The 22,729-nt window shown below is 50.7% G+C and overlaps 1 protein-coding gene across 1 annotated transcript in view; it reads left to right on the top strand.

Annotated features, from left to right (window-relative positions):
• Nucleotides 1-22,729, top strand: part of SORL1 (sortilin related receptor 1) — a 159,341-nt gene that overhangs the window by 6,400 nt on the left and 130,212 nt on the right. Inside the window, exons 2-3 of the mRNA XM_060104032.1 lie at nt 10,581-10,697; nt 17,033-17,158. Coding sequence (XP_059960015.1) covers nt 10,581-10,697; nt 17,033-17,158 — 243 coding nt within the window. The remainder of the gene's footprint in view (nt 1-10,580; nt 10,698-17,032; nt 17,159-22,729) is intronic.

The following is a 22,729-nucleotide window of genomic DNA, read 5'->3' on the forward strand; positions in this document are numbered from 1 at the left end:
GAAGTTCCCTTTCCCAGTGGTGGCAACTGGTGCTTCACCCAGGGGAGAAGCTTGTAGCCACAGCAAGGCCTGTCTTTGTTTCCACCACAAACAGGGGAGGGGAAGCGAGAGTTGAGGGCTGCTGTCTGAACCTGAGGTTTTGGTGGCTGCTGGCTGCCAGGTTGAGTGTGAGGAGACCCTGGCCTTTCTTTCCCGGGTAGGGCTGCATCAGGGGGTGTGGTGGAGGGTGCCATGGGCGCCCTGTTCATCTGAGCAGCTGCCTCTGCACAGCTGTCTCCTCCCATCAGGGACCTGGGCACTGAAGGTTGACCTGTGTGCCTTCACTTTTGACGTGGCTTTGCCCAGACAGCCCACGTGGCCCAGGTGGTGTGCAGACCCTGCCAAGAAAGCTGTACCTGGTGCCTTAACGTGGGGGCCACCTCCCCACTCCTGCCCTCCGCTTCCTGGGCTCACCTTATCTTCCATCAATGCAGCCAGGTCTGTCTTCCGTCCCTGCAGCTCTGCAGGCTGGCATGAAGACAAACCGTGTGGGCGTGGGCGTGGGCGTGTGGTCTTCATCACCGCCTGGGACCCCCGCCTCCCGCCAGCCCTCTAACCCTGCCCGCTGCTGCAGCTGCAGGCGCTCATCTCTGCAAATTGGGACCCTTCACCATGATTTATCTCCAGTCCCCTGAATTAGATTAAAAACACCACTACAGATTCTCAGAAAGGCAGGCTGATGTGATTACGTCCCAAATTGGAGTGGCAGACAAGGGCAATAAAAAGATGTACTTGTTATCTTATATTCGTGTTTTGTGCCGTGTAGGGACCAACGTTTGGTTTATTATCTCCCTCCCCCTTCCTTTGTTTTTGTTTTTTAAATGAGGAAGGTAACCAGTATTGCATCTTTTATTTAGAAAAGAGACTAGCCTGTTGAATAGAAACCCTCTGCCCCCAAATAACTGGATTGAAGCGGGGAAGATGGCTGGGTTGATTCTTACATAAATAAATGAGGGTTTGAGCCAATGGGTGGGTCCTGAATGGAGATTTTAATGTGTTAGTTGGGACTGAGGTGAGATCCAGTCTACTTTGATGGTCTGGGGAGCTGAATAGTGTCAGGGTGAAATTCTTCCCTCTTAGGAAACCTCTGCGTCCAGAAGAAATTGGGAGAAACTGGGATAATCTGATGGAGCTTGGAGGGCCGGGGTTAAAAATAACCCTGGGAGTAAAAGGCAGTTTAGGGACTGTCTCTGGGGAGCCTGGTGTGGTTGCATCTGAGAAGAGCCATGTATGGGGGAGGGGCCCAGATAGTAAAGGACTCTATTTCTCTGTTAGCCCAGAGGATACAGACAAGACGTTTCCATGTGGGTCTATGCCAGGGGCCTGGGGAGAAGGCCTGCCCCAGGGTCCCAGCAGAGGAAGCTGCCCATGGCAGGGAGTGGGGACAGGACAGAGGTGGGTGGGTGGGGCCTGTGAGGCTGGGGGAGGGTTTGGAAGAGACTTGAAATGTTTTAAAGCTGTGCTCCATTAATTGGGTAACATGAGACTGTGTATCTATAACTTACCTCATCTGTATATATTTAGTTCCCTGAAGTTCTCTGACTAGTTCTTTAAAAAAAATCCTGGAGTTAACTGTGCACATGGTTTGCTGGATTGGGCGAGGTGTGCTGCTGTAGAGGTGATGCAGGGGTTCCTGCAGAAACAAGCCTCGGACCTGGAGAGGGGAAGAATTCAGGAGTGGATGTGGAGAGCTGGATGGAGGAGAAAGGCTGTCATCACAGGGTTGGGGAGTTAAGCTGTGGGTGGGCGGGCCCGAGGGGCTTCTCCTGCCCTCCTGGTAGCAGAGGCATCTCACAGGACTGAAAGGTTGACCTTGCTGTTGGGTTTAAACCACTGGTAAGGTGAGGTCTTGAGGCATTTGGTTCTGGGATGTCATGTAAATATTTTCCCCTTGGGGCAAGGGAAATGCTAGAAATCAGTGCCACCTCTGCATTGGTTGGTTCGTTGGAGCCTTGGGAACCAGAGCTTGGGTTTCCCCAGGTTTCGAATCTTGGTTGTGGAGTGAGGGGAAGGCTGCCTGAGCACAGGGCTTGGCCACAACTGGCTTCTTTTTTTAAAATAAATTTATTAATTTATTAATTTATTAATTTATTTATTTTTGGCTGCCTTGGGTCTTCGTTGCTGCGCGCGGGCTTTCTCTAGTTGCAGCGAGCGGGGACTACTCTTCGTTGCAGTGTGTGGGCTTCTCATTGCGGTGGCTTCTCTTGTTGAGGAGCATGGGCTCTAAAGTGCAGGCTTAGTAGTTGTGGCACATGGCCTCAGTAGTTGTGGCTCGCGGGCTCTAGAGCGCAGGCTCAGTAGTTGTGGCGCACGGGCTCCATAGTTGTGGCACACACCCTCAGTAGTTGTGGCTCGTGGGCTCTAGAGCACAGGCTCAGTAGCTGTGGCGCACAGGCTTACTTGCTCCATGGCATGTGGGATCTTCCTGGACCAGGGCGCGGACCCATGTCCCCTGCATTGGCAGTCAGATTCTTAACCACTGCGCCACTAGGGAAGTCTCCATGACTGGCTTCTGAGCTTGACCCGGACGTGCAATGTTTCACCAGTTTATGTATGTTGTTACTTCCTGCTCTTAGGCCTCAGTGTTCCAATCCTGATGATGCTCACGGTAGTTTTTTATGTGCTGCCATTTTGTGAAGAATGGCTTATTTTGGTATAAAGACCATACCAGTAACAAGAGGAAATAACGTTTTAGCATTTTGAAGTTTATGAAATATGTTCATGGATAAGATCTCATTTGATTTGAAGGTAAGCCTTATTTATTTACTTTAAAATTTTTTTTTTAGCAATATGAAAGGAAGTCTTTGTTTTCTAGGGAGGACTAGTAGCCAGGATCACTATTAAAGACTAAATCTTTCTTTTTTTTTTTTTTTTTTTTTTTTTTTTTTTCTTTTTGCGGTATGCGGGCCTCTCACTGTTGTGGCCTCTCCCGTTGCGGAGCACAGGCTCCGGATGTGCAGGCCCAGCGGCCATGGCTCACGGGCCCAGCCGCTCCGCGGCATATGGGATCCTCCTAGACCGGGGCACGAACCCGTATCCCCTGCATCGGCAGGCGGACTCTTAACCACTGCGCCACCAGGGAGGCCCAAGACTAAATCTTAATAAGAGGCATCCATACATTAAAAAAATCCCAGCACATATTTTTATTCGGTAATAATTTTGTCTCTTTCCCCTTTTGACATCCCTAGGAAATCCACTTTGCCAAAGAATAACTTTCCCCCTGCAGAGCTTTTCCAGTACGTGTCAACACAGTGAACTTTCCCTCCTTTGTTAATAAAGCAGAAGTATCCAGGGCACCTTCTGTGGCCAGGCTGGTGGGCAGCTGGGTTGTTGCTGCCATTCTGGTTGGCAAGACCCTGAATTGTGTGGATGTTGCTCATAGGGTGGTGATGGTTCGAGCAGAACTTTCCACTGGCTCTGTGGTGTCACACATCTTCAGATAAGCCTTATTATTATTCTCTGTTCACAGATGAGTATCTTGAGGCTCCAAAAGGCAAAGGGACATCCCCCAAGTTGTGCAGCCTATCAATCGTCGAGACCAGGACTCAAACCCAAGCCTCTGACTTGTCTCAGATTTACGGTGGCACCTTTCCCTCTTGTAAATTTTCCAGTAAAAGCCTTGCTTTCAGCCAGGGGTCCGGTGGCTGTGATTTCTTTTGTTCCCCCTTCAAAACCTAGAGATCTCATACAATGCCACCCTTTCCTTGGCTCTCCTGGCTACACCAGTTTACTTTTAACTTTTCAAATTTGTCAAGTTCCAGGTCCCTCCCCGTTCCTGGATTTCGCGCTGTTCTTCCTCTGAATCTGTCTTGTCTGTTCTCCATCCCTTTTGCCCTGGATTCCTCCCTCTTCATCCTTGTGGTACCCACTGGGGGTCTTGTCTTCAGTGCAGCCCTGCACTTGGTTATGCGCCCCCGGCTCCCACATTTAACATCTGTAAGTATTATTCATGAAATTAATTGTTTAACGTTTGTTTCCCCTACTGATTTAAGAGTCATGAGGCAGGGCCTAGAAGTCTGCTGTTTTTTTAACACCTAGTAGAGCATCTGGTATGTAGTAAGTGCTCAGTAAATCTCTACTGAATGAATGAGGTGGGGGGCTATTTATGGTGGAGCTGCAGAACCAAAGTGGAGGGTCAGGGCAAGTGGATGTTCTGGAACCATCCTACACAGGTGAATCCTGATTTAAGGCTAGTCCTGGTTCAGTGTGTCCAGCAGCCAGTAAACACTGGTGAGGGGCTTGCTGGGCACTCAGCGCTGTGTCCCCCACTCTGCGGTCCTGGGTTTTAAGGCAGATGGAAACCCCACCTCTAGATCTTTCTTTGGGTTTAACCCCATCTGCAAGGTGTGGAAGGTGGTTTAGATGTTCCCTGAGGTTCCTTCTGGCCCGGATAGTTTCTTCTTTGTCTTACTTGCCAACTGGTGAATTAAGGGGTGATTATTTTCATGACAAAGAGATTTTTCACAGTTGTTTTTTTTTTATAGGGAGCCCTCCCAGAACAGCAGAGCAGGCTATTTGCTAAATGACAGAGTGGGCTTCACCAGGAGGGAGTGGCAGATAGAGGTCAACGGCGGGTGGATTCTACTTGTCGAAGATTAATCAGAACTAAAGTCTCTCTGAGCTGATATTGTAAGTCAGGAAGAGGCATATAAATAAATCTAAAGAGAGCTCATTACTCTAGTTAAGGAGATTCTAGTGAAATGCTAAGTTTTTTAGTCCGGGGTCTTTCTCCTTTTGTTTCCTTGTCTGTGAAATGGGCAGCCTGCATTGATCAGAGAAGTAGTTAATGAGTTCTCTGGGTGAAGCATCAGTGAGAAAAGTCAAAGGAGTGAGTGGAGAGGCCAGGACAGGGCATCTCTGCAGGGAGCTCTTAAACTAGATTTCAGCTCTCCTTGGGAGGGGGAGAGTCCAGGGAGGGAAATGAGCTTACTAAACATAGTGGGAACACAGTCTCAAAAGGGGACATGGAGGGGCGATTTGCATAACCAGCATTTAGGTCGTGCAAACAGATGGTCTGAGAAACCTTGTTATGCTTGGACCTTGGGTACCTGTCTTTGGTTTCCTCAGATCCGTCCTGCAGTTCCGAGGATTTAGCAGCTACCTCTGTCCTTGCAGCTGAAGGACAGGATATTTGCTTTATACTTCACTGTAGAATTTTAAAAATGCTTCTTTGTATTTCATTGCTAGCGAGGCAGAGAGGAATGAACCAGGCTGCCTTATTTGTCCTTCTCATCCTGTGTTCTGGAAGGAAGGAGTGGTGAGCACTACAGGCTGTGGGTGTCTAGGACATCCTGATCTTCTGGTTTGACCAATTTGAGAGATGTAATGGCAGAAGAAATGAATGGAGATGGCATGAGACCCGTTCCATCAAGGGCCCCCATCCTTCTGAATAAGACTCAATGACTATACAGATTTTGGTGGGTTTTATTGTACATTTCTTATTACTTGTCAGACTTGTCGCGCTGATTTCCCCCAGAAGTGCTCAGTGTACTCTTTTTTTTTTTTTTTTTTTTTTTTTGCGGTACGCGGGCCTCTCACCGCTGTGGCCTCTCCCGTTGCGGAGCACAGACTCTGGACACGCAGGCTCAGCGGCCATGGCTCACGGGCCTAGCCGCTCCGCAGCACGGGGGATCCTCCCGGACCAGGGCACGAACCCGTGCCCCCTGCGTCGGCAGGTGGACTCTCAACCACTGTGCCACCAGGGAAGCCCCTGCTCTGTGTACTCTTGACAGGTGAGAAGTGAGTAAAGAGCCCCAAAGGGTACCTAGCCCTTAGTGGGCCTCAGTGTATAAGCAATCACCACCTTCCCACAGCAAGCAATTTCTTTGTCCTTCTATTTCTAACGACCCAGAGCTTGGAGCTTGGGTAGCAGCAGCTTCTTGCCCCTCTCTGAAGAGTGAAGCAAAACACTTAACCTCTTTGGAACGCTGGGGCCTGCCAGGAGACTGAGACAACGTGTGGGTTGACGGGGACCCAGGTGATGACTGTTGTGAACTGCGAAGTGGATGCTAGCCCTGAGCCTATGGCCATTGCTCCAGCCAGGGACCAGGGACCAGGCCCGCAGGGATGCTGTGGCTTTGCAGATGCCTCTGACAGCATTTTGAAGGATTGCTTTGAGTAGAGACCCACTCCTCAGCCTGCCTTCTCCATGACTCACCCGAGCTGCATATTTTGCTAGCATGAAGGACCGAGGTGGGGGAAAGAAGCATTTCTTACGAGTGGGAGCTCCTACGTATTGCATCAGCAATTGAGAAGTGTAATGTTCTTTGCAGGTCATAGAGGCTTTTAAAAAAATTGAGATGAAATTCACAAAACATGAAAGTAGCCATCTTAAAGGGAACAATTCAATCCGGTGGCGTTTAGGACATTCACCACCTCTCTCCCGTTCCAAACCATTTTCATCACTCCAGAATAACACCTCTTACCCTTTAAACAGTTACTCCCTATTCCCCCCTCCCCCCAGCCCCTGGCAACCAGCAGTCTGCTTTCTGTCTCTATGGATTTACCTGTTCTGGATATTTCATATAAGTGGGATCATGTAACATGTGACTTTTGTGTCTGGCTTCCTTCCCTTAACATAGTGTTTTTGAGGCTCATCCGTGTTGTGGCATACATCAGTAGATCATAGGGTTTTAACAACTACCCAGGACACCCAAAGACAAACCCTCACAGAAAGAGTGAGTCTTCCAGCCACGGTCATTCAAGCCCCAGGTTCTGCCAGGAGGAAGGGAGTGAACTAGATTCATCGTTCCCTAAATAAGCTACATTAGAGACACCAGGGGCATGTCCTTTAAAAATACCGATTCCTGGGCTCCAGTCAGAGGGTTCTGAATCAGTAGGACTGGGGTGGGGCCTCTCTGGGGACTCTGGTTGTTAGCTGGGTTTGGGACCCCTGAACTGGGTGACTTCTGGGGGGCTACCTTGACTCTTAACGATCTGCCTGTGATCTTAGCAGAGGCCTGAACCTCCGACCCCGATGCTGTTTGTTGTTTATGAGGCAGTTTCTCTGTGCAGAGACTTCTGTGGCACGTGATTTTCCCGTTTGCCTTCTGAGAGGGAGGCGTTGGGCCCCCTCCCTGCTGCTTTTTTACAGCTCCAATTAATTGTGGCTCATTTATCAAGCTCCAGCTACGCCCTGTGAGCTGGAGATCGGAGAGGGAAGGTTGTTCACGCCTCCGGGGTTGTAGTTACAACTGACTGCACATCAAGGTTAGTTCTGGAAAAGCCACCCTCCCATCCGCTCTCACTCCCTCCCAGACTGGTGTCTTCTGGGTCCATATGTGCCCACTCCTCTCCATGCGGCCTTTGGGACCCGAGTGAGCAAGGCTGATAGGAGTGATCTGGAAATCGGGAAGCCTGCAGCTGCACCAAGAGGGCTGGTGATGGGGGAGGCTAGGAGCTGAAACCAGGAGGAAATCCCTGGGGATGGAAGAGGACCGAAACGAACCGGAAACCACCCGCAAAGTGCAGGGACCTAGCACTGGCACCTGCAGGTGTTGTGATCACTGGGGGCTACTCTTGCACCTCTGGTTGCCTGGTCGCTGTCCATGGAGGGGCTGCTTTGACTTCTTCCCTTTCTCCTGGGGTGGGGACGAGGGGATGGAGACCAAGGGGAGATGGAGAGGCGGAAAGTGAGGCCAGAGAGCACGATGATGTCTTTGCCTTAGTAAACCGGACAGCTTGCCAGCCTGCCTGGTGTGTGGTGGATTCCCACAGCGGACTCTGCACTGTGCTGTGGGGGGATGGGCACCTGGGCTTTAGTGGAGATCAGCCTCAGCCAGGCAGGCAGCTCCCCAGGGAGCTACTCCCTGACCAGGAGGTGCGAGCGCTGACATCCCGCCAAGGGAAGGAGATGAGCTATTGTGTGAGTTGCCTGGTGGCCCTTGGACAAGCCGTTCCTTGCCTGAGATTTTTTTTTTCTCCCCACTGGGCTACCCTTTTAGGAGTGAAAGGGACAGCTAATAAAATCTTTTTTTTTTTTTTTTTTAAAGGTGTTTCACCAAGCTCACCTTCTGGGCTTCCTTTGTAAAAAAAAAAAAAAAAAGCCCTTGGATGTTCAGATGCCTCCTTTGTGCTGCTCTCACCCCTTAACCTCTCCTAGGATTGGTTGAGGGGGCCCCATAAATCTCATGTCCTCTGAATAGAAAGACTTTAGCAAGTTGTGTTCAGTCCTTGTTCCCGCTCTGATCACTGTAGGCTTTGTAACCTGCTCCGAGCGTTACTTGATTGTGAACCTGCCCGTGGGGCTGTTTTGAGGTTGCCTGAGTGCAACATTGCTGGGCTTTAAATCTCAGACCCTGGATGAATTTAGTGATTCTTCCAGGTTCCAAATCCTTTATCGATTGACACTTGCATAAATCCTCAATTTGTTACCCTCTGGTTCTAAGGGTGAGGATGTTTTGGAGGGAGAGGGCTGTTAGCCTGAATTCCCAGGGCACCTTTGCCTGGTGGGCTTCTGATCCATAGATGCTTCCAGATTCTTCCCAGAGGCGAGGGCTGGCAGGAGAGGGGGAGAGGGAGGGCTGGAGGAAGGCTCCGCAGCTGGTGGCGATTCCCTTAGCTGCTTTCCCCCTGAGCATCTGGGCTCAATAATTTACTTATTTCTATTTTTTTATTTGCACGTCTCTGTCGATGCTTGCCTGGACTTACCTCTCTGGGAGTGAGAAGGAATGTTTTGGAATGACATATTATCCTAAAAAAAAAAAAATCCAGGGGCTTTTTCTTTAAAGAGGCCTCATTTCACCTGTTTCCCCAAAGAGCTTGGGTCCTGGATCAAATTAGGTGCAGGTGCTTAAGACCCAAAGCAGTGTAGTTAAGGATTAGCTCTTTTGTTATTCTGTCAGCCAAGTTGGTGGCACAGGTGTTTCCCTTCTCCCTTCAGACGTCTGAGAGCACTATAAGGAGTGGGCGAGATGAGGAGGGGGAAAGGAGAAAGCAGCTGTGGGGGGGAGGAGGAGGGAGGGGGAGGGAGGGGGTGGGAGGGGGAGGGGAGGGTTTTCTGCTCTGAGGGCCCATCAGCTCAGGTGTGTACTTTGCATCAGTCCGGGAGGTGGGGTGGGTGGGGTAGGGTGAGGGTGGGGAAGCGTGCAGGTGGACTGTGCAGAGAGGCTCCTTGGGGTCCAGAAGCTCGATTTCCTTCTCCTGTGCCCGAGACAAGCCGAGGTTGAAGGGGCCGGTGGAATAGACTTCTCCCAGGCATTGCTTGTGCTCCGGATTTTGTGTGTGTGTGGGGTTTGTTCTGAACGTTCACAGCAGCTCTCAGAATTTTTGTGTGTGGTCATCAGTTGCCTCTTCCCACACGGAGGGCGTGAAACGGTTGCCTCAGGTGTGCCAAGATGCCAGCCCTTGAACTATCCATCAGTGACGGGTGAAAGGAAAACTAAGAGGAATGGAGTTAGCTTTCCATAAAGCAGAACCTATCAGAAAGAACTGTTCTTGATTCTGAGAGTCTATCCTTCCTTTTCCTCAGTTTTCTGTGTTAAAATGTCCTTTCTTTGAAACATGACGGTGATTCTAGATGGTGGTTGTATTGCTTTGGAGGGGGTGGCTACGTAACAGGTGAATCCCAGGAGCTCAGTGGTGTGAGTGCATCTCCCAATTATGAGAAGTTCAAAACAAGTGGAGGGCCTTCTCCTTGGGGACTCGGGCTCCTTCTGTCCTGTGGCCCCATTCTCCTCTGGGACTCTGGGGTCCTGAATGCAGCCTGTGGGTAGGGAAAGAAAACAGGGCCATGTAGGGCCACACCCCATCGTAAGGCCTGGGCCAACAGTCTGCTGTGTCCTAGGAGGCCGGGGACAGAGATCCAGAGAAAAGCCAGCCATGCTCTGACATGGTGGCTGTTTTCATTAATGTTCTTACCTGGCAAAATAGAGGTGGCCGACCAATCTTCTGTTGGCCTGCCTAATTCATCTCCATTTTAGTGGTTTACCAAACCCAGAAGCCTGGGAACTACTGTTCGCAATAAACCAAAGGTCATTTCTGTGGAGTCCTGGAAAATATTTCCTTAATTGGAATACTTCAAAACGAACTAAATAATGCTGATGTTTTCCTTTTGTTCCTCCTTGTTATGAGCTAAGGATAAGCAACGTCACCTGGAGGCCAGAGAGAACCAGTCTGAACAGAAGTTTGAAAGCAATGTGGTCTTTCTGGCTTGTGTCCCTTTTTTAAATGAGGAAGATGCTTCAGTGTTTTGGTTTCATATCTGAAGAGTGCATGTCCCACGTATGGAGGAAGGATGAGAATAACCAGAGGTTGATTTCACAAAGGACAAAAATAAGCCACGTTATTGGTTAAGCCAATGAGAGCCTGAGAAGAAGATTTTTTGCAATCCAGTTAACGCCAAACAGCAGAGGGCTAGTGTTTCTTCTTGGGGAAGTTGAGTCTGGTGGAATCTGCAGAGAGGGAAAAACAGGCCACGCTGGCCCGGTGCTCCAAGTGTAAGCACTTAGTCATGACAGAGGGGGAGAGAGTCTTGCTTTAGAAAGTTGGTGGCTGTCACTCATCACGGGTCGTAATTTCTGTGTTGGTTTGATCTCTTTCAGGTTAGTCTGAATGATTCCCACAATCAGATGGTGGTGCACTGGGCCGGAGAGAAAAGCAACGTCATCGTGGCCTTGGCCCGGGACAGCCTGGCGTTGGCGAGGCCCAAGAGCAGCGATGTAAGTATTGGTGTCACTCTGGGCGTTTCTCTGTGCACCCAGGACGCCCTTTTCTCCTCCATCGGGGTTATCATGCCCGACAAAATATTGGGTAATTGGGAGAATCTGGAAAATAACATATATCCCTTATTTGCTGAACGCAGGGTGGTGCAGTCAGTGTTGCAAAGAGACCCATGTGATGTGTGGTGACTTGTGCAGTGGTAGGGTGTCATCTAGATTGTTGCATCTGCTCAGCAGAATGCCGGAAGTGCGTTCCTGGGCAGAGCTGTCCGTCGGCAGTGGAGCCCGATGGAACTGAACGGGTCTTTCCCGTGTGCTGATTTCTCCTAACCCGTTACAGTTGGGTGAGTCCTTGAATCTGAATCGCTCAGACTCTTAATTTCCACAGTTGGCACCTTACAATGTTTAATAGCCTAGGTGCTTTGAAGACATTAGACCAAGGGTCACACACTCAAAGACCCGTGATAGAGGCCAGGTGGGTAACGGGCAGGGGCGAAGCTGCCTCCACGTTTATAACGCTCTTCACCTCCACAAGGAGGAAGGGTCTCTCCCATTTTTCTTGAAGTATGTGGCCCTCTGGGACTTTTTCCCACTTTTGATAGAGATGCAGGTTCAAGAAACATTCACCAGTATCTTTTTTTTTTTTTGCGGTACGCGGGCCTCTCACTGTTGTGGCTTCTCCCGTTGCGGAGCACAGGCTCCGGACGCGCAGGCTCAGCGGCCATGGCTCACGGGCCCAGCCGCTGCACGGCATGTGTGATCTTCCCGGACCGGGGCACGAACCCGTGTCCCCTGCATCGGCAGGCGGACTCTCAACCACTGCGCCACCAGGGAAGCCCCCACCAGTATCTTGATTTGAACATGGTGGTGGATGCTACTTGGTCTCAGGGTATAAGACACTGGGAAGTGGAGGGACTTTGAGCTTCTGGGCTGTTACTGGCTCTCAGCTCTGGTTGCCCTGCAGGGCCCAGTGCTGCTGGATCTGATTTTTTGAGAGAAGCTCAGAGGTGGGGATTTTTACATGAAAACTGCTGAGTCTTACAAGTTGGCAGCTGACGTATAGCTTTTACAAACCCTGTGTGGGCCAAGTAAAACATACATGAGGGCCAGAGTGAGCCCTTGGGTCTAAAGTCTGTGGCCCCTTCTCTGGACCTCCCCTTGTGGGGAAGAGGAATAGCCCCTGCCTCGGGTCAGGGTGAGGCTGTGGACAGAAAACTATGTTGTGAGCTTCGGTCAGTGTGCACTCTGGCCAGAGGAAAGCCCCTGATGACTTTGCTAGCACCGTCCCATCGGCCTAGAGGACACACTTGGAATTCTTGAGCCTGGATTTGGTCTCCATGAGGCCCCTCACTCTGTATCCACCATCTGGTTTGGATGTGCTCCAAGGTAGGGGACCAGAGGGCACCCCAGGGGCTGTTTTCTAGTGGGCTGAATGGGGGCAGTTGGGGAGGGCAGACGAAGGGCTGGCCATCATGATGTGTAACTTGGTCCAGGGTGGGTGCTGAGCAGTGGTGGTGGGAAACCACTGCAGCTGACAGCCAGTCTGGGTGCAGTGACCTGGTGCAGGGCTAGGCTTGTTTGGGGCCATGACTTTGGCCCAGTTATAAATGCGATCAGGGTTGGCAAGCACAGGTGGCAGAGTATCGATGACTGTTGGCCTGTGAGAGTCTGTAGGCCCCTGTATTCAGAGGCGTCTCTTTTGAGCACAGGAGACAGCTCTCTGCCCTACTGTATTAAGAAATCCTCCTTAGGGTTTTTATGTATTTTAAAAATTCTTTGTGCAGATAGCATTTTTGGCGAAGACCTATCTCTTTACTGTTTTGTGGTACAAACAGGAGCCCAGAGGCATTCAGTGATTTGTGTGGGGTCACTCAGCATGTCTGGGGCAAGGTTGGGGCTAAAACCCCATCATGTACTCATTGCGTGAGGGTACAGTGTTGCCATGGTGACCAACATTAGTTTTAGCACTGAAAGTCCTATATGCTGGGACCCTCCTCAGTCTTGGATGAACCAGGAAGGTTGGTCACCCTACAGATATTGCCAGTCTATCCAAACCCAATTCTCACTCTGCCTAAATATTTGGGTGATTCTTACTAAGAACCCATTGAACATTTGAAACGATAAACTATTCTGGAATGAAGTATATGCTAAGATTAAGTGGAAAGGAAACTTCGTGCTTGGAGATAATAAATTGGGACGGCAGAGATTTCCCTCATCAATGCAGAAGCTACATTAAAGAACTGGCAGATGAAACTGAGATGCTCTCATGTGGAAAGTTAATGCAAAAATAAATTCTGACTCAGAGGCAGGAGTAGGTGGTGCTGGAGTAGTAACCATCTAAATTTTCTTTAAAGGCTGGAAGCACGGTTCACAGGGCCCTGTCAGCAATCCAAAAGGAACAGAACCTATACAAATTAGGAACTGTGTGAGTTGGAGAACGGCCAACTCATACATATTCAGTATATAAAAAAGGGATGGATCTGGAAGCTGGAATCCCGGAAGATTTGCTCTTAAACAGAAAAAAAAAAAAAAAGAATATCCTCATGAACTTGTAGCCAGTGTGAGTCCGTGAAGCATGGCTCCTGCAGGACCTGTCTTTTTCTGTGATAAGTCTGTAGATGAAAGGAAACCGAAGGTGGTGTTTATCTTGACTGTCCCCGCCTCTTCCTTTCTGCACCCTCCTGACTATTTTACCAAGTACTCAGTTGCCACATAATTGACCAAAGAGCTTTCCAGAGATAGTGTCTACCAGAAGATCAGAATCAACCAGGGGAGGCCTCAAGAACGGTAGGACTCACTGCCCTTGTACCCAGCGTGGTGTGACAGTGTGATTGGTGCCCCTGGGGATTGGCAGGGGAGCAGGGCCCGCGCCTGTAGCCTGTGGGAGCCGGAGTCTAGCTGAGCCCCAGGTCTGAGAGCAGGATGCGTGGGTTTGAATCCTGGCTCCACCATCCGTCAGCAGTCTGACCTTGAGCCAATTCCTTCATTTCCCCTTGGTTTTCTCATCCATCAGTGAGATAGTCCTTGTAAAATCTTGCTCCCCAAAGGGTGGTCTGCAGACCGGCAGTGTGCGGGTTTTGTGGGAGGTGGTTAGAACTGCAGAATCTCTAATCTCACCCCAGACTTCCTGAATCTGAGTCTGCATTTTGACCTGTGTCCTGCTGGGTGATTTGTAGGCATGTTACAGTTTGAGAAGTACGGGTGTAAAGTACTTAGAACAGCACCAGACACGGAGCTGTTTTCTGGACATTTTAACCCCTTTCCCCCTCCCCTCCTCCTCCTCGTTATTATTTATGGTTTTGAAGTACAGGGGAAATAATTTAAAACCGTTCACTTTGAAGGACCCTCTTTAGAGGAAAGACTGATCTAACTAGCAACTTTTGGCAGTTTAGAAACTGGGTATGGAATTAAGAGATACAGACTACTGTATATAAAGTAAATAAGCTACAAGGATACATTGTACAGCACAGGGAAGTATAGCCCTTGTTTGGTAATAACTTTACATGGAGTATAATCTATAAAAATATCGAATCACTATGTTGTCTACCTGAAACTCATATAGTATTGTAGATCAACGATACTTTAATTAAAAAAAAAAAAAAAAAAGAGAAACTCCTTCCTTCTTTATTTAGTTGAGGGAGTAGTGTCCTGTGGAGGCCAGAGAAGACTAGTGCAGAAACCTGTGTCTGGATGCAAAGCAAACGGTAGAAGCCCAGGATGAGTGAGCCTGGGGGCGTTTGCCTCAGTTCACCTGGAGCTCACTGTGGGCAGTGAGTGAGTCAGCATGCTAGGGAGAGAAACCCTGACCCAGAATGTACCAACGGGGGTGCCGTGTGGAGGCCATGAGGTCATCAGCCCACTTGGCCTTGTCTGAACACTGGAAGAGGCCCTTGCAGGGCTCTTCACTGTGGAGGAAGGTGGATAGCTGTGCACAGCCCCAGGCTTGCCTTTGCCCTGTTGATTTGTTGATCAAATAGGGATAAGAATTGTGAGGATAGGATCAAAATACCGTGTGGAGTTGTCCAGCCTGGAGACAGGAAGCAAGGCTGATGAGCAGTTTGAGAGCCTCAGGCGTAGCATGGACCCTCACATACCTTCCTCACTTCTGTTTAGTATAAGCCCCAAAGGGATGGAGTTTGCTTACAGATGAGAAGGGCGAGGTTTTTGGTTTTGGGGGTGGCCGCACCTCCAGCACCAGTGGGTGATGCAGAGGTGTGGCGGGGTGTCTGCGGAAGGCCCCGCGCTTCGTTCAAGGTGGTGTTTTCTCTCTCCATCCAGTGTTCCTTTCCAGTGCCTGGGCTGTAGCTTTGGTGCGTGATCTTCCTCTTTAGCAGAGAAATGTAAGCGTGCAGAGGAGAACATTCACCCAGAACTTTGACTTGAGAGAGTGGAAAGTCAGCTGAACTTGGGCTTGGAGGAGCCCGGCCTAGTTTTGTCAGTTTCTAGCAGCATGACCTTGGGCTAGTCGTTCATTTCTCTGAGTTTTGTTATCTCTTAAATGTAAACAGTTGTTCACTGAGTCAGGGATCTATTCATTTCACTCTCTTTTGTTCACTTACAGAACTCATGCTGTGGTTTATAATGAAATTTATTCATTTCAGAATTCTTTTCTGAGCACCTGCTATGTTCCAGGTCCACAGAAAGTGGCCAAGGAGAGACCCACTCACGGGGTTTTTAAAGATGAAGAGAGTTGATGTATACAAAAGAGTATTGTTACTGAAAAATGCTGCCCCAATGTGAGCTTATTATCACACTTGTGCCTCTGAGGAGGTAACTCGGAGTGGATTATCCATGTAGGGGATGATGCTAGGGTTGGAAGGGGCCTGAGCTCCCTTCTGGAGAAGCCGTCAGTTTGCTGTGTGTGACTTTGAATGTCACAAGGAACACTTCATGTCTGTTCTTGGCCTGGAGGATGGAAGTGAGAAAGTACCGCTTGGTCTTCCTACCACTCAAATGATCTGTGAACTCTCAACCTGCTGAATTTAGGAAGCTGTTTCTGTGGCAGCCCCTTACCGTGTGTTTGGTAGTCGGGGAACACGTGCTGTGCTTAAGCGTGTGTGTTTGTAACAGGAATTCTTCCAGATATTGGCAGAGGTTCTATCTGTGCTCTTCCAACCTCGGCATCTAATAAATATTAATAACCCGCACGTGTGCTCAGTTTTCTTTGCACAAACATCGTGTAGTTCCTTGTTCACGTGGGGGCATCGTTTACCAGCAGTGACATGTTTACATGCCCATTGTGTGAGGGGCCGTGTCTTTGTATGCCTGGTGTCTAGCGCAGTATCTGGCTCACATGAACCCCTCAGAACGTGTTTGCTGCTGAGTGGATGGGATTCGTCCCGAGTTCCCATTCTTCTTGGGATTCACCTGTCCTTTTACTTTAACGCTTTCCCCAATTCTAACTCAGTATTTTATTCATAGTATTGACATTACAGTGTTATATTCATCTGTCAGGCTCATTTTTAACCCACTGACTGTATTAATTTCACAGTGCCTAGGTATTAAAGTCTACGGACAAATTATCTGACAGCTTCCATTTCTTCCATCCCTTTCTTGAGGTGTGATGGCTTTCAGGTAGCCTCCGGGCACCTGGTAGACGCTCAGTGCACAAGTTATTCTTCTGTTTCATACCTGTGGTTACCGGGGAGCCAGAGACCCGGAAGCAGGAGAGAAGTAAATACCGTTGGCAACTGCATGGCCCCCCCCACCTGCTGTTCCTCTAAACTCAGAATCTCCCATGTTACAGGGTCAGGGTGCTGGAGGAGGGGGGTTCTGGGACCCCTCTGTGCAGCCTCTGCGCATATTTAATCACTTAGCACTGCTCTCTTTTTCATCTCTGGGGCTACTGTGTGAAAACCCATGAGGGTTTGTTTTTGTTTTTGTTTTTTTTTAATCATCTGGAATGCTGTAAGGAGAGAACTCCCCAGCAAAGGGATGAGAATTAGATTACTTTCGGGGGACATTTCAACAGATGGCAAAACAAATTCTCAATCCCTTCCCCTCAGACAATCACATTTTCTCAGCCTCTGGATGTAATTTGTTAAACACTCAACCCGGCCGTGGTGAGGCGCTTATCATGGTTTCTGTCTGCGTGTCTCCCCCTCCAGGGAATTGTTGTGGCCTCAGAAAAGAGGCCACCGGCTTGGGGACAGACACAGAGGTGGCCTGCTTCTCCTTTGTGGGTTGTCTTCACACCTGTAATTTCATGGTATCAAGGACCCTTGGGAACCACATTCAGGACGCAGGGGACGCGTTTGCAAGTGGAGGCGGAGGCAGCCGCCTTTCTGCCACTTTGCTCACCGATCCTTTCCTTCTTTCCCGCCTCCATCTTCCAGGTGTACGTGTCTTACGACTACGGAAGATCATTCAGGAGAATCTCAGAGAAGCTGAACTTTGGTGAGGGGAACAGCAGCGAAGCTGTGATCGCCCAGTTCTACCACAGTCCTGCGGACAACAAGCGTGTAAGGACGTCACCTGCCGTGACTGCGTGGGGCTGTCTTTTGGGACCATGGCTGCGCTACAGGAGGGCTGGGAGATGCAGCGCTTGGGTGTCTTTGCAGCGTGACAGGCAGCCGGGGACTGTTTTTCTGCTTAGCTGGGAGTCGGTGACACAATGTCATTCTCAGGGCAGAACTGCATAATCAAGCAGGCCAGGTCCTGGCCAGGCAGGATTTCTAGACAAACAAGGGCAGGTTAAAGCCCAAAGAATCTGCCAACTGCCAAATAAGTTGCCTGATTCATAGGTGGCAAAAATGTTACCCAGGGCCACTGGGGCTTGCACTGGGGTCTAATCTAGGTCTTCCAGGGCAGCTGCTGAAGTCTTGGTTTCATGGGTATCACCAGTGTGTGCGCACACGTGTGTACCTGCGTGTGCATGTGTACCCCCCCTTCCCTCCAGTCTGTACTGGTCTAGAAGCGAAAACCAGGGCAGCTGATACTGCTGTGGCTCCTGATTTGTTTTCCCAGCTGTCTGCCCTGGGGCTTTGTTTCTGCAGTAGAACCCGGACAGTTTGATTTGGAGGAAGCCTAGACCTGAGATGGCCCTGGGCCCCAGGGAGGAAGAGGCGGGTGCAGGAATCAGGCAGCCTGCAAGGCTTTCCTGTTGGTTAGGTACCTTTAGCTTGGAGAGTTGTGTTTGGTTGCCTTCTTCCCCACTCTAGTGATCCCTAGCTCATTTCCGGGACAGGATGGCTGCTTCTAAGGATGCTCGAAAACTAGCTCCTTAGAAGCAAAAGCGAAGGTACGGGGTAGCTGCTGCTTTTTGCTCATCCAGAAAGGAAGGAGAGAGTGAAATCCACCGGGTCCTCTGACCAGGTCCCCGCCCCCCCCACCAGTGCTGGCTTCTCAGGTTGCCTGTGGTCTGTTAGCAGGGGCTGTATTCAAAATATTTAGCCACTGGAATGGCCCTGACCAATCAGAACAGACCCAATCTGGAGGGAGCTGGGTTTTGAAGGCCACCCTGCTGAGGCAGGCATTAACCTTTCAGTTGCTGGATTGTGGGCTGGGCCTGGGGAGGGGACCAGGCCAATGGAGCTTTAGGAGGGGCTGCTCATGGGCTTAAACTGGCTACTTAGTAACAGAAGCAATTGTTTTTTTAACAACTAGAACAGGTGCTACTGGTACTTACTAGTTAATATCAGCCCTGTCCGGTGGTCTCAAAGTGGAGGGGCAGTTAGGACAAACTCCCCTCTAACCTAACTCCAAGGTGACCGAGCAGTTCTTCCCTCTGTGAAGAAAAGCACAGAAAGGGGTTGGAATCGGTTCTGTAGTCTGGACAGCAGGCCCACCACGCCCTCTCCACCACTGCACTGGCAGGCCTGGTACTGGGGGCTCCCAGTCCCTCGAGTGACTGGGGAGCCCTGCCCCAGGGTGCAGCTTGCTGGCTGTGTTGCACCTCCTGTGGATCGATCTGCCTCTCCAGAATCAAACCCTTGGATTAGTCTCTACGTCAGGTGGTACCTATCCATTATTATTATTAGTAGTAGTAGTGGTACTATTACACATTGTCCCGAAGTTAACTCCTGCTGAAGTTGTGGTCTTGAAACTGCTCTGTTGTCCCTTTCAGCCCCATCTCGTCCCCTCCTCACCTCCGACCGCAGGGCACAGATGTCTGTACGCAGGCTCCGTCTCCCTTCCTGCGTGTCGCGGGTTGCGGTGAGCAGCTGCTAAACCCGCCCGTTGGAAGAGTCAGAAGACAGGAAGGATGAAGTTAGGGGCTCGCGGCGGGGGGGGGTGGTTTAGTGCGGGGAGAGGATCTGGGGCTTTTGGAGCAGGTGAGGGAGCAGGGCACGGGCTGGGGCAAGCAGGAAGGAGAACCAGGGAATGGGTGCAGTAAAGGAGCTCTAGGTGCTGCAGGCGAGGTGGGAGCCCCGGGCCCGCGGCCTCTGTGCTGTCACCTGGAAGAGGAGGGCTGCTCCGATTTCTCAGGGCCGAGTTGGGGATGACTTGGAGTCGGTGGGAGGATGCATAGGGCTGCCTTCTTGGAGAACTTGGTGGCTGTTGAACCTGGAGCCGGAGCAGGCTGAGTGAGGTTAGGGATGCTGCCTTCCCTGTTGGGTTTGTAACTCCCCAGAGGAGGCTGTTACCCCTCCTCAGACTTCTCAGGAAGGAAGTGACTCTTACTGTGCTGATGACTTTGGTTACTTTTGCCTTTGTCCCTTGGAAGGCAGATCGCCCCACTCGACCTACCACTTCCTGATAAACATCCCCCATGGCTGAGTGCTTTGCCCTCTACACCAAGGTGCTGGGCCCAGGCAAATCACCTGTGTGCAGATGTTAGCGTGGCTGCCACGGAGGGCGATTGGAAATGGTGGAAATGACTGTTCGCAGCTGCTCGGAAGGGCTAAGATGTCATGAAAGGGCCACGTGGAAGTCTGGGGGGGCACGGCCTGCAGGAGGGGAAAGAAGGCGCTGCTTAGGTAAATGGAGCGGCTGTGGGGTCATGTGAGAGTTTGGGTCTATTTTCGAATCAGCCCGCCGTCCCACTTCCTTCTTTGTGGTCCCCTGTGTGCCACCGCCTGGAGCAGCGTGTGGCTGTAGCCACCTGACAGTTCCACCAGCCTCGCAGTGCACCCGAGATCAGTCAGCAGTGTCCAGACATGTCTGGGCTCTTTGAAGGTCGCTGGATGTGTGGTCAGGTTTCCCAGCCTCCACAGATGCGAGCGCTGGTCCTGCCTTTTTCCAGGCAGAGGTTGGTCCCAGGTGACATGGTGAAACACTCTCTCTTTCTTCCCTTGGTTCCCACCTCCTGGAGGTGAGTCCGTTCCCTGCTTCGTCTGCCCATCCTCCTCTCACGGTACTCTTGGCTTCTTCACTCGAAACTGGAGAGAGTCACTTAGGCTGACATGGGGGTGAATTCTGTAGCGACTTTTGTTATCTCTCTGGCGGTCTTTGTGTTTTACGAGGGAACGTAGCGTTACGCTAAAGGAAAAGATGAAGCACGTCTGGAATATTAAGTGACTGCAGACATGAGAGGTGGTGGGTGGTGGTGAGGATGCTCCTGAAATTGCCCAGGTTAGGAAGCATCTAGTAGGTCAGCTCTGCTGGCCAGTCTGCAGGGTCGCCTCGAGCAGACTTGACAGCCAGGCATCCCGGGACTAAAAGCAGAGTCTGTGCACATTGGAGGAGGTTACTTAGCGTCAGGAAGCACGTGCCTGAGGGTGGGATGGAAGCTGCAGGTCATTAGAGTAACGTTGGATCAGAGAGGTGAAGGCTTCGCGGGTGCTCGGGACCAGGGCTGGAGCTTCACAGACGGGCAGATTTCTGTAGCTGGAGCAGAGCTGGTGGGAACCCTAGGGGATCAGGGAGGAGAAGGGCGTGGGCAGAGGCTTCAGGGCGCCCAGTGTGTTTTCTCTGCAGGCGGGGAGGGGAGTGTTTGCACTGAATGGCTTAATGATGTCATTGGGGCCCCGCCTGAAGAGGGAGGAGTTTTCCCTCTGCCTTGAGGACTGGAGGGAACCATGGAAGAACCTTTGAGTTGGCGGGTTACTGTGAATACTGTCCCTTAGGGACCTGTGTCTGGTCTGCCGGCAGCATGCAGGATGGGCTGGAAGGGCAAGGCTGGAGAACGGTAAGAAAGGGAGCCCGTGGGTTACTATAGGCATGAAGTTGCCCAGTCACTTTACCAAACCTAATATCCACCCTCTAAGGGTCTCACTCCCTGCTGGTCCTAGAAGTCAGGAGGATGAGTAAAACCCAGTGCTGACCCCAATTTCCTCATAGTCTCTAGTAGGACCACGGGCCACGCTAGTAGCACTGGGAAGAAAAAGGAAGGCACTGATTGTGAAAGACCTTTTAGAGGAAAACCTAACCGGGTAGGTGGCCGACCGAAAGTAAGGGAAGGCAGTGGAGTAGAAACCAGACCCTAATGGTGAGTAATGGGGCTGGGGAAGGTGTCACGTGGATAGGGCTTGGGACGTGGGGAGGGAGAAGTGGGTTTTGGGGGGCAGGTGGCGAAGAATTCAGTTTTGGGCAGAGAGCAATATCTGGGGACATCCGGGTGGAGGTGCTGACTGAGAAGGTAAAGAAGGTCATGAAAACTAGACTCCTGGGAAGACATCAGGGTGGGCGTGGAGATTTGAGAGTCTTGGAATGCGTGCTCCTGGAGGGGCGGTGGTGGAAGCTTTTGGAAGGATGAGCCATAAACCACGGTAGCAGCCGAGCATGGAGGAGTCAAGGTCACCTGAGGGCAAGGAGCTGAAGAAGACAGAGGGGCTGGCAAGAGAGGGTCAAAGACAGATGGTCAGGGGTGGGGCGTGGAGCGTTGATGCGACAGTGTCGCAGAAGGCAAGAGCGTTGCCAGGGAAGCTTGGGGACTGGATTAGGAGAGGAGGCACTTCACTGAACCCAGCGGTCCAGGCTAAGACCTAGGGATTCAATTCGGGAAAGGCTGCCTTTTTGTTGGAAGGAGAGACGTAAGGTTTGATGAACCAGCCAGACGCTGATATGAATGCTGCCTCTTCCTGGTCACTTTGGGCAGCCGACCTCTCTAAGCATCAGTATCCTCATTAGTAAGAGAGGAGATGACAGTGTCATAGCCTGGAGTTGCTGCGGGGACGCTGTGAGTGAAAAGAGGCAAGGTGTGCAAACATTCAGCCCAGTGCCTGGTGCATACTAAGTGCCTCTTGAAAAACTGTAGCTATTGGACCTCCCTGGTGGTCCAACAGTTAAGACTCCGTGCTTCCACTGCAGGGGGCACGGGTTCAATCCCTGGTCGGGGAACTAGGACACACATGCTGCGTGGCACAGCCAAAAGGAACAACAAAAAAAAGAAAAATCATAGCTACTGTCATGAACATCATACGTTCTGTGGCCGGACATGTGATTTCTAGGTCCTCAAATGTGAAACTGCAGGCAGCCATGGGATAGGTGTTTCTGGAGAAAACTTTTCAAACTGAGAGAACACTCCCTCCCCCAATAACCAAGACGGTTTCAGAGCAGGAAGATGGGCTGTGTTATCTCTAGGGGACACTTTTATGCCCCCAATGATGATGGTCCTCTTTGGGTCATAATTGTTTTTATCACTTTGCCTTTGGTTCTGCTAGTTTTTGCTTGCATACCATTTACTACCCTTTAGAGTTAGATTTAATTAGGCTTCTCCAGAGTTTGGAGTTTTACATTAGATGCTGTGGAGGAAACAGAGGAGAGAGAACACATAAAACACATGCCTGGGAAGTTTACAGACTGGATGTGGAGAGAGAGCAGGAATGTAAGAAAGCAATGTGTAGACAAGTGCAGATTGTTTCTGCAGGCTGAAACTGTTGGTGCTGAGAGGGCTCCGAGCTGAAGCTGGGTCTGGAGCAGGTGGAATCAATTAGGGAAAGCGTCCTTGGACTGATTCCTTTGCATCAGTGATTTCTAGGATGTCAGTGGCTGAGTTTTGGTGGCGCTGGGTCCCCCCCAGCTCTGGTTCTGGGTCACAGTCGTCCTCTGAGCCACCCTGTGCTCCTGGGAGCAGGGGACGTCCTCCAGCTCTCTGCACGCAAGACCTGCCACCTTCCGGGATTTCCAGCCTTATTTCCTGATATTTCCCT

The sequence above is a fragment of the Mesoplodon densirostris genome, chromosome 7, assembly GCF_025265405.1.
Source record: "Mesoplodon densirostris isolate mMesDen1 chromosome 7, mMesDen1 primary haplotype, whole genome shotgun sequence".
Taxonomy (NCBI): Eukaryota; Metazoa; Chordata; class Mammalia; order Artiodactyla; family Ziphiidae; genus Mesoplodon; species Mesoplodon densirostris.